Here is an 11,706-nt window from a genome sequence, read left to right as displayed (position 1 = left end):
ATTCTTTATGAATGTAGCACAAAGGATAAGACATGTATGGGTGAGTCAAGGCCACCTCGGCAACAAACAATACAGAAGGTAGACTTTTAAAAATGGCCACCCAAGCTTATGTGGCTTTGACGAGCCAAACTTATCATGCCAGCCTCATCCATATCAAGATAGGAACAAAAAAAACCATGTCTTCTGATGTAATACCTCCATTTTTATTTATATGTCATTTTGGTTACCACCACCGACGTCAAACAAACAAAAATGGAGGTAATAACAAAATCAATTAAAACAAAAAGGCCATGTCTTCTGATGTAGCAAAATGAATTTTATAACTTCAGCTGGTATCCAAATCGACAAATGACATGTCATGTCCAGATTATGAGGCATCCTCCAAAATTCAGTTTTGCAAAGGCCAAAATCCTACATGCATGGCTTGGCTCCTATAAATACCACCCCAATCAATCTCTAACCCATCACCAAATTTATCTCACTAACACCTCCATTTTTATTGTGTGCAAGATAGTACTCGAATACCATGGCATCACGCATTGCTCTGGTTGTGCTTCTTGCTCTTTCTGCGGTTGCTACTACTACAGCCACATGCCCGCAAAACTTCCCGCTAATGACGGGAATAGGCATGATGGACCCATGCATGCAATCATGCATGATGCAACAACCATTCACCATGATAAGCTCATTCTCACCAATGATGGGAATGGGTTCCATGGTCCCGTGCATGCAATCTTGCATGATGCAACGGGCATTCACCATAGGAGGCTCACCCTTGCTAGCAATGTTGATGCAACAATCATCATTGGCCATGCTGCAGCAACAGTGTTGCATGCAGTCTATGATGCAAGGAATGATGTCACCACAGTGCCACTGTGGTGCAATGTGCCAGATGATGCACCTGCAACAGATTAGGATGGCGATGCAGCTGCCATTTATGTGGAACACAGCAGCCATGATGATGCAGCCAACCTATTGGAGGCAGCCCTTTCCTAGCTGTGCCTGCTAGATAGATATATATGTCTTATGTTGTACCCAAGGAATAAAGTTCACATACCATCGTGTGTGACTCACCAGAAATAAATTATTGAGTATGATACATATATTGTGGTGAAAATTCATATACCATCATATGTGTTTTTATCATGTTGATTAAATTAGGTGTGTATTTGTTGCACATTGACTTTTTTACAGTACCAAAAAATTAAAAACCAAACAAAAGATTCATCTAGCTCCTGCAATTTATTCTTGAAAGAAACATATGGAATGTAGAGTGTAAATGCAAGAAACTTGCAGGAATAATTTCACAAAACTCAAGTTCAGTTCACACACATGAGTCACTTCAGTTTGCTTATCAAGATTTTAAAGAAATATGTGGCTTATTCTAATCAAGATTTGGGAAAAATAAGATATATATATATAGCATATATAAGGTCACAAAAGGTAAAAGGGCAATTAGGACACACTACTAATACATATGCCACCAAGGGCTATAGACTTATCAAACGTTTGCTACTATCTTGATAAAAGGATGATACCTTGGACAGTGGCCATGCCAAACATGAGGATGGCATGCACCGTAAAGTTGATGATGAACACTTCTTAGGCAGTCTTTCAGGGGAGAGAAGAACTTCAACTAGCCACTGCAAAATAACTATAACATTCAATTGAGGGGCTTGGTAGCACTTGAGATGGGTCTCTTTCAACCCTCACTTCACTATCTTGATATATTCCCTTGTCGAGGCGAGATCGATGCCTTCACAATCTTTCTACTGCTCATTAAAAACTTGGGAGCTCGCCAAGCAACTCCTAGCTAGCCATCTAGGAGGATTAACCACTGCTCTCAACCCGTGATCGCACTTGCTTTCAGAATGCCAACAGGTAGTGTCGTAGGAAGATGTATCCGAGCATTAGCTACCAACAGAAAAAGATGATGGAATACTCAGAATCTTCAAAAAAGTCATTGTAACATGAAATCAAAGTTTAGTTTTGCATTTATAAAATTATAGCCTATCAACTTCTAACACCAATCGGATGCAAACCTAAGTGTAGGACGAAATCGGAATCTACTGCCTTCAACCCAAATCCCCAATTCCAGAGGCTCAAGTCTTTGCCACAGCCAATAGGAGTGTGCCAGCGAGTCCCTTGCACTGTACGCCATTGCAGATATACCTATTGCTCTAGACTGCAATGGGAAAGTGGACCACACTTATTAGAACTGTAATCTCAAAAAGCTACCTTGTTCAAAAATCATAATCTGCATTATGTCTCAATGGTAGTGCTGACTCGTCAGAATCAAGAGGTCACAGGTTCGACCCCTGCTCTAAACACTCTTACCTTTTTTTATTTTCCTCCCTTTCTTATCACAGACTAACTTGTGGGACCCTGCTAGATTTTACAATGAATTGGAACACTTTATTTCTCAACTCATGCTTGCATGGGGGATCCCCCTTGGTTTATGACTTTTTGCACACCTTATTTTTCAACAAATGCTTACATGTGGAATCCTGGTTGGTTTATGACGTTTTCATGGACCTTATATTGTCACAAAACCACCATGTAACAACGAGTGACGATTTCTTTTTGGCTACAGTGGCAACTTTATGACGTTCCGTAACTTTGTCACTAAATTTGCTCGGATGTGAAACTTTATGACGTTTTTAGCCAGAAACATCATAGAACTATGACGAGAACAAATGTGTCATAAAATTTTCGTCATAGATCAACACATTTCTTGTAGTGTAATCAACTGTCTATCTTAGCTAAACTCAAAATAAATCTTGACAATAACTATTGTATGAATCATATCTTGTGGTATTTTATAAAAAAACTATGAATATTAATTAATAATCTAAGCATCATAATGTGTTAAGAAAAATCCAAAATGATACATGTTTGCTTTATGAATGTAGCACAAAGTATTAAGGACAAGACAAGTATGGGTGAGTCAAGGCCACCTAAGCAACTAACAATACAAAAAGCATACTTAAAAAAAAGGCCACCCAAGCTGATGTGGCTTTGACGAGCCAAACTAATCATGACACCCTCATCCATATCAAGATAGAAACAAAAAGGCCATGTCTTCTGATGTAGCAAAATGAGTTTTATAACTTCGGCTGGTATCCAAATCGACAAATGACATGTCATGTCCAGATTATGAGGCATCCTCCAACATTCAGTTTTGCAAAGGCCAAAATCCTACATGCATGGCTTGGCTACTATAAATACCACCCCAATCAATCTCTAACCCATCACCAAATTCATCTCACTAACACCTCCATTTTTATTGTGATAGTACCCGAATACCATGGCATCACGCATTGCTCTGGTTGTGCTCCTTGCTCTTTCTGCAGTTGCTACTACTACAGCCACATGCCCGCAAAACTTCCCACTAATGATGGGAATAGGCATGATGGACCCATGCATGCAATCATGCATGATGCAACAACCATTCACCATGGTAAGCTCATTCTCACCGATTATGGGAATGGGTTCCATGGTCCCATGCATGCAATCTTGCATGATGCAACGAGCATTCACCATAGGAGGCTCACCCTTGCTAGCAATGTTGATGCAGCAATCACCATTGGCCATGCTGCAGCAACAGTGTTGCATGCAGTCTATGATGCAAGGAATGATGTCACCACAGTGCCACTGTGGTGCAATGTGCCAGATGATGCACCTGCAACAGATTAGGATAGCGATGCAGCTGCCATTTATGTGGAACACAGCAGCCATGATGATGCAGCCAACCTATTGGAGGCAGCCCTTTCCTAGCTGTGCCTGCTAGATATATATATGTCTTATGTTGTACCCAAGGAATAAAGTTCACATACCATCGTGTGTGAATCACCAGAAATAAATTATTGAGTATGATACATATATTGTGGTGAAAATTCAAATACCATCATATGTGTTTTTATCATGTTGATTAAATTAGGTGTGTATTGGTTGCACATTAACTTTTTTACAGTACCGAAAAATTAAAAACCAAACAAAAGATTCATCTAGCACCTGCAATTTATCCTTGAAAGAAACATATGGGATTTAGAGTGTAAATGCAAGAACTTGCAGGAATAATTTCACAAAACTCAAGTTTAGTTCACACACGAGTCGCTTCAGTTTGCTTATCAAGAGTTTAGAAGAAATATGTGGCTTATTCTCATCAGGATTTGGAAAAAAGTAAGATCTATATAGCATATATGACGTCACAAAAGGTAAAAGGGCAATTAGAACACACTACTAGTATCGACATATGCGACCAAGAGATACTAACTTACCAAGCATTTGCTATTATCTTGATGTAAGGATGATAGTTATGACAATGATCACGCCAGACATGAGGATGGCATGCCCCACTAAGTTGGTGGCGAATGTTTCTTAGGCAGTCGTTCAAGGGAATGACAAAATTCGACTAGCGACTGCAAAATAACAAATAACTTCTCATAAAAAAATTACAGCACGGAAGTTATGGTTCCTCGTGAGTTTGTTTCATGTGTCCAAGTTTTTTGACCACTAATGTGCACTTAATTCAAAATTGTAAGTTCATATAGTTTTGAACTTTCATGAATCTTGGGAGTGCAAGTAACCAAATGAACTTCATGTGTTGTGTGGGTCAAGCCTAAAGTTAGCCTTCTGTCTCATCAACCCAAACCTCATCGCCTGAAATAGCCTATAGAAGCTGTCATGCATTCATGTTAGGGGGGGGGGGGGGGGGGGGGGGGGGGGGGCGGGCATACTAGTGCAAAATTGTGTTTTGTTTGCCAAAACCTGTGACGTGTTCATCCAAAAATTGCGGACACTAGACACCGTCCCCCAAAAGTGTGCCAATGTGAGCATATTTGATTATTTTCTATATAGATTTGTGCCTTGTGATGACTCCTTTTAGAGAACGTGGTGTGTAATGAGCTTATCTTGGAGAGAGAGAGAGGAACCTCTATGATAAGGCTTGAGCACAACATTAGGCCTAGCCCATGGACAGGCCGGGTCTACAATGAGTACCAACAAAGAGTATGCTACTTCTTGAAGCCAATGTGGGCTACAATTGGTGGACCGCTTAACTGTTCAGCCCACTAAGCTCTTATGACATGTCTTTATTCCAAAATTTCCTATACTTGCAAAGACGGTTTGGCTGGCGGTGGAGTGGCCATGGTAAGAGACTAGCCACAATATCAGCCCATCGCCGTACAGTGAGTGCTCCGTGTCATGGCAAAGTCAAGGCGTCCAGTGGCTGGTAGGCGTCCACTGGCCTAGCAGCAGGCAGGCGGTGGCTGGTTGCAGCTGGGTAAAACCAATGTACATCTGGATCAACAAGGAAGCAGCAACCAGCTGGCTATAACCCAAATTTTCCAACCAAGGAAAGCAAGGTATATAAATGCCATTTCCCGTTTGCCATCAATATTTAAAATGCTTTTAGAATTTGTGACTAATGTTTTAATATTTAATACAATTACCTAGATTTTAAATATGATTGTGCATTTGAAATTAGAGGTAATATTTTCTAGCAAATGGCAAAGTGGCAAATGTAGATCCATTCAACACCGTACCGGTTCCAACATTATGATTGGCTCGACCGTAGTGTTCTAAAGGATCCAGGATGTGTTTTGCAATTTTGGTTCTATATCAAAATTGGCTTAAAAGGAATCCTCGACTTTTGGTTCATTTGGACAGAACGATGACAACCAAGACAACAACCATGCCAAACATGATTTTTCAATTATGACCTATCTCTAGCCCAGCTTGCTTGTCACATGTCATCTCTGCATATGATGGCCTCGTGTCTTCCGATGCCACTTTTGCGACCTCGACCTTGGACTCTCCCAACAGCCATTCAATGTGGCAAAGCTCACTCTCACTAACAAGGGGAATGAGTTCGATGGTCTCGTGCATGAAATTTTATACTAGCAATCTACACCTATACCAATCACATACTCTCAAGAAATTCCCACGTTAATAAGAGAAAAAGAAAAGAATCTGACCATCCATTAATCACGAAACAGTACTATGACCGTTCAGATCCTTATGATTGGTTCACACCTAACGGTACAACAGGAAATCCCCGTGGACATCTTCGATCCACGTCCTAGATTCCAACTCTTTCATTATTTGGCATCTTTTTCTGCTTCCCTTTCCTGAATCCCCTTCGCCAAGAAGACTCCCCAAAAACAGATGTCAAACATGTCCTAATAAACGTGATGTTGCCCTTCTTCCCTGACGCCATCTGCTCTCTGATGGGGAACGAACCTGTACAAACATTATTGATCAGCCCCAGCCATAGATAGAAGGCCGTGATGATGGCGAGGCTGATCGAGGAAGGTGTGAAGAAGCCTAGGGCTGCCAACAATCGTGAAGTACGTACACGGACAGTATCTGCGGCACCAGCAACGTACGTGGCGATTGTGGTGCATGGTGTTATCCACTAGTAGAGAACTCACCTTCCATACGCTCCATTTTGTCCTAGTTTAAAGTTGATCCGGGACAAAAGGTTCACTAACCGGGACTAAAACTCGATCACTGGTGGGGGTCTCACCAACTTTGAGTCACAACAATGGAAGCACACAGGAATATATATGCTGATGGAATCCGCGTCAGCTTTTTGTGGCATGCTACTGCAATCTTTCACGGAGCCAAGTAGGTGGAGCTTGGGAAACGGTACCTATCTCCTTTAGTAATATTCTACAGTTCTAGAAAATATCTACTCTATCTATTTATCAAAAGTAGTTGACAAAAATAATTTTTTATCATGTTGATTTTTTCACCAAATAAAGTTTTATTATAATTGTGCGCATAACAAGGATACTCAGTTCTCTGCATCAACTTAATTTTGCATGGGCTGCTGGCGGCTTCATTCTAATTGTTCATGGCTTTAATTAATTGATTCTAAATTTCAATGCACATTATTAAAAGTTTGAGATAGGCCAGGCAACTGCACATATTAAGCGAGATAAAAACTGTGATTTTCTAACAAATTCTAAATCTTTAATATTGAAGATACAGTCACTGATCCAGTACATTAGTGCCGGTTGCAATTGGACCCGGTACTAATGTGAGCATTAGTACCGGGTCTAACGGCTAGTACCCCAGGGCCGGCCCACCCGTGACCCTCTTAGTACCGGTTGGGGGCACCAACTGGTACTAAAGGTCTAATTAGGAGTAAAATCAAGAGAAATTAAGAAACAAATCAAAGAAAGTCAAAGTTGATCAAGTGTTAAACACCTTTGAAAGGCTGCACTTGTGAACCAAATAAAAACAATTTTTATATAAGAACTCAATTATTAACCAATATAAAAGTGATAGATCTTTACAAATTAAGCAACTTTTATAATTGACACTTTTCTTGATTTTGAGTGGAAGGTGTTCAAAAACTGAATTGAAGTTTGGCCAAAATTTAAATCAAATTCAAAAACAATTTTGACCAGCGTTCTACCAAAGTTCCCCCAAATCTATCTCTAAATCCATCGAGTTTTTCACCTGTTGGCTTTTACAGAAGTTGTAGCCTATAGTTTGAACTCAAACTTTTATATTTGGAGTTTCAAGCGCTCAGTTCAAAAATTGAAAGAAAATTCACCTTGAACCTGGCACCTTCATGCGCCACAAACACACGCGACGCGCCTGGGTGCGGTCACCACAACCGCAGCGCACTCGCCGGCGCCACGCGGCGCAAGACGCCTGCCACCGCTCGCGCCACGCCAATCGCCGGCGGCGAAGTGACCCCACATGCTCACGCCAGCTGCTTGCCCACTCAGCGCGCGCACTATCTCCTCCCCTGCACGGCCAGATCCTCGCCATCCAACCGTCATTCGTGCCACATGCCGCGCCACTGCCGGCCACTGCCCTGCCACCCAATGCGCAGAGAGCCTGCGCTGGACATCTCACGCCCTTCCCTCCCCTTTGCCCATGCCCATGCCACCGGCTGCCCGCCCTCACACCACCGTGCCGCCGTTGCCGCCACCATCAAGCACCTACCTCTGGCCCTCACCATCGCCACCCAAGCACACCAGTACCCTCCTCAACCCTCACTCCACCTTCCCAACCCCACTCCCGGCCACCACCGTTGCCACTCTCGCCGGAGCCCCGCCGCGAGACGTCGCTAGCCCACCTCCGACCCCGAGCCCTACACCGGACTAGTCGCCGGTGAGTCCCTCATCACCCTCGAGCCCTCAGCCCACGACCCTGCGGCCGAACCTCGCCGGAATCGCGCCTTCCTACGCCGTCGGCCGGCCAAGGGCCGATTTGCACTCAAGATTTTCATTTTAGGGGCCTTAGTGCAAAACACAGGGGTATCATTGTGAAACTTTGAAAAGTTTAAGGGCTGCTCAGTAAAAGCAAAAACTCAAGTTTGAATAAAATGCATATAAATAGCTACAAACTTGGAAAATGCATAGAAAAATGATAAAAATGTGAATCTTGTTTTATTGGGTTTCCGATGGTATCTAGTCTATTACAAAAATGTTTATGTGCATGTTACTATTCTGTATCTGGTGCTATGATTTATTTTGTCTAAAAATCATTAAATGCTTTATAAATCATATGGTGGTCCAAAAATTGTGAAACCAATTTTGTTAGCTTCCATTTATCATTTATGTTTTAGATCTGCAACATGTGTTAGTAGAATCTATGGTTTTCACGCTGTTTTAAATTTAAATGCTTATTTGTTGTCTTAATATTGTTAATTGCATAATAATTAGTGGACAATTGATAAAAATATTAAATAAATTTTGTTAGATTCTTGATGCTCATATCTGACTAGTAAAAATAGTTATTTTTATGAACTATGTATTTTTGATTGCTCAACAAAATGCATGTTGCTTAATCTCCTTATTGTGGAATAAATAGTTCTCATGCTTATAAAATCCTGATAAATCCACAGTAGTCTCTGATAGTGTTGAAAACCATTCTGTAAAATTTGTAGAGCTAAATTGATGGTAAAACTCTAGTTATAAATCATTTTTCATAGCTGTAGAATAATCATATTTGATTTTTAGTAAATTATGTAGTTGTCAAATCCATCTTAAATTTTTATAGTAGATTTCTTGTGTAGGGGAAATCTCCTGTAAATCATTCATGTTCATATACTAACAGATGCTTCCTGAACATTTAGTCATGATTAAAAGCTAATTTATTTAGTAAAGAAAATTTGCTACTATGTTTTGTAGGCTCACAAATGATTATTAATGCTCTTCATCAGTAGCATGATCATCGCTAAAGGTTTACTAAACAGTACCAAAACACCACCACCTACAGTCCTTTGAATAACAAATTTCTAAGAATCTTATATGTGTACACAATCACCATCAAAATAAAATCTATGTTTTCTTTCCAACCAAGCTTGTTTTGTGAAGAAAAGAAATGATTATAAACTTATTTAGGTGAATGTGCCCAAAAGAAAAAGAAATGTTTATAAACTTGTCTAGGTGAATGTGGCCAAATACACCCTATTTTTGTGTGATGGTTAACGAAATGAAACCTACATCATGAAAGATTATCAAAGAAATCTTATGCATATGCATCTCGTGTGGAACCTAACCTCGTTGATGGAACGTACGAGCTAATCCCAGAACGCGAAGAAGGACACCCTCCTGCGGAGCTGAACCTGATTGAGGCAAACCAAGGCTCGGACCAAAGTTCGGAAGAGCCCAAGGCTGATTTAGGACAAGAAGGCAAGCCCCGGAGCATAACTCTGGTTTCTAAATTTATACAATATCCTTGTTACTTATGATTGTGCATTAAGGTCATAGGAGTTGTATTGAAACCCTAGTTGCATGCTCCCTAGTACCCATGTTTTGAATACTAGCATGTTAAGTCGCTTAATTGCTTTGCTAAATAGGGACACGGTAAAAGTCGAGTGATTTTCTATCACTCGCGAGCTATAGGATTTGCATGTTTACTTATGTTGGAATCATAAGGTTGATGGGCGGAGCTTTGTGCAATGTTCCTGAATTTGTTGATGCCCCATCTGTATAGAGGAAATGGCTAAGGTCGAACTGTGTCGGTGTTCATGGTCAAGTCTTTAAACATACTAAACACATACTGAGAAGATGGTAATCAGGAAGCCTAGTACCTGATTGAACCGGGGTGTGGACTTTTTCCCTGCTCTCTCTAGAAATGGTTTCCCTTCATGCATCATGTGGGTACAAGTGTGGTCACGGCACGGCGTCATTCCAGGGACCGGTGGGGCCTTGTATCCAAGGGAAGTGGGCCTTGGACACGCGCTGGGGATCAATGGAAACTGTTGATAATGTGGGGACCCGTCGCGGTATGCACATGTCGTGTGTCTAGGTCCACCTTGCAAAGTTAAGAAATTTGATTCGAATCGTCTGTTTCTCGCAGTTATTAAGACTGCTTGACCACTATGTTGCACTGAGTAAGAAGATGAATAATGATGATGCTTAATTCAAGGCTTGATTAAATTTGTTTGTTCTACCATGCTTGCTTAGAATAGGTGCTTATCCAGAATGGTTAATCAACTAGAATTTGATGCTAAATATTGAAAGCAAGGACCCATTTTAGAAACTTTTGGCAAAAACAATCCCTCAACCAAAAAGCCTTGCATGTCTAGGAGTCGGTGGATTAGATACCACCTGACGGGTAAGTCTTGCGAAGTATTAGTATACTAAGCCTTGCTTGTGGCTCTGTTTTCAGGTAATGAGATTAATGACATAGTTGCTAACGTGACTTGGCCATACCAGCTCCCTCTGGGATGGACAGTTGAGTGGGACACATCCTCGACGGGCGAGGACCGTGGTGAGTGATGTCATGGACAACTTCGCCATGATATCATGTATCATCGTTAGATCATCGTTTCTTTCTACTGCAGTTAAACTATGAATTACTTTATGATTTGAACTCGGTTTTGTAATAAATAAATTTGGACCTCTGTAATATTTTCATTTGGATTGTTGTAATCTCTGGGCTCATCTTCGTACGAGTATTGTATGCTTGTTTCGATCGCAAATACGTGGTTGTATCGGGTGAAACCCGACAGACCACCATTTTGATCTGATTAAAGTGTCTATTTGCATTTGAGGCGATGTTTAGCACACTTTAGCCGGGTTAATTAGGGTGGTTCTGCCACAAAAGGGTGCACATTAGTACCAGTTAGTGCTCCCACCCGGTACTAATGTGCCCCCAACAGGTACTAAATTTCCTCCTATAAATCCTCCTCCTTCTTCCACCTGTCCGAGCCACTCACCACAGCTCGACTTTCATCCTATCCATGGCGCCATAGGGAAGGTGCTGCCAGATTGAAGACCATTTCATGGGGATTTTACTCATCCAAGTGTTCTAAAGGTTAGAAACTTCATCCTTCCTCGATATATGGTTAGTATACTTAGTTTTATACTTTAGAGCTAGAGTAATCAGTGATTTTTAAAATAAGGTACAATGGAGAAAGTTTTCATTTATATGCATGTGTTATTTAGAACTCATATTTATGATTTTTAGAATAAGCTACAATTTTTTGATGATATATTTTGTATTAGTTAAAGAAATTGATATGAGGTTAGAGGAATAATTTTATAGTTTAGTATTTTTCAAATATGAGCTAAATAAATTATGACAAATGTGAGCGAGATAAATTGTGGTACATAGAGATAATAAGATAAATAGAGATACGTAATTAGTCATTTTTCAAATAAGCTACAATGGAGAAATTTTTCATTTATATGTTATATTTGAGCTAAGTAAACTGTGGAGAAAATATATAAT

The 11,706-nt window shown here is 40.6% G+C and overlaps 2 protein-coding genes across 2 annotated transcripts; both read left to right on the top strand.

The window, feature by feature from the left end:
- The first annotated feature begins 452 nt into the window (after positions 1 to 452).
- On the top strand, positions 453 to 1,103 carry LOC140221357 (10 kDa prolamin-like). Its single transcript, XM_072290887.1, has one exon. The coding sequence runs from the start codon at positions 527 to 529 to the stop codon at positions 1,007 to 1,009; it is 483 nt and encodes a 160-aa protein (XP_072146988.1). The 5' UTR covers positions 453 to 526; the 3' UTR covers positions 1,010 to 1,103.
- Positions 1,104 to 3,238: 2,135 nt separating this feature from the next.
- Positions 3,239 to 3,880, top strand: LOC117840406 (10 kDa prolamin). Its single transcript, XM_034720909.2, has one exon. It carries the CDS (start codon positions 3,308 to 3,310, stop codon positions 3,788 to 3,790), a length of 483 nt encoding a protein of 160 aa, XP_034576800.1. The 5' UTR covers positions 3,239 to 3,307; the 3' UTR covers positions 3,791 to 3,880.
- Positions 3,881 to 11,706: the final 7,826 nt, after the last annotated feature.

Source organism: Setaria viridis, chromosome 9, assembly GCF_005286985.2.
Source record: "Setaria viridis chromosome 9, Setaria_viridis_v4.0, whole genome shotgun sequence".
In the NCBI taxonomy this organism is placed as follows: Eukaryota; Viridiplantae; Streptophyta; class Magnoliopsida; order Poales; family Poaceae; genus Setaria; species Setaria viridis.
Note: the sequence above shows the minus strand (reverse complement) of the source record. Positions and strands in the feature narration are given on the sequence as shown.

Coding starts and splice junctions, on each gene's coding strand:
- LOC117840406 (XM_034720909.2), top strand. CDS start 3,308: ATGGCATCACGCATTGCTCTGGTTGTGCTCCTTGCTCTTTCTGCAGTT.
- LOC140221357 (XM_072290887.1), top strand. CDS start 527: ATGGCATCACGCATTGCTCTGGTTGTGCTTCTTGCTCTTTCTGCGGTT.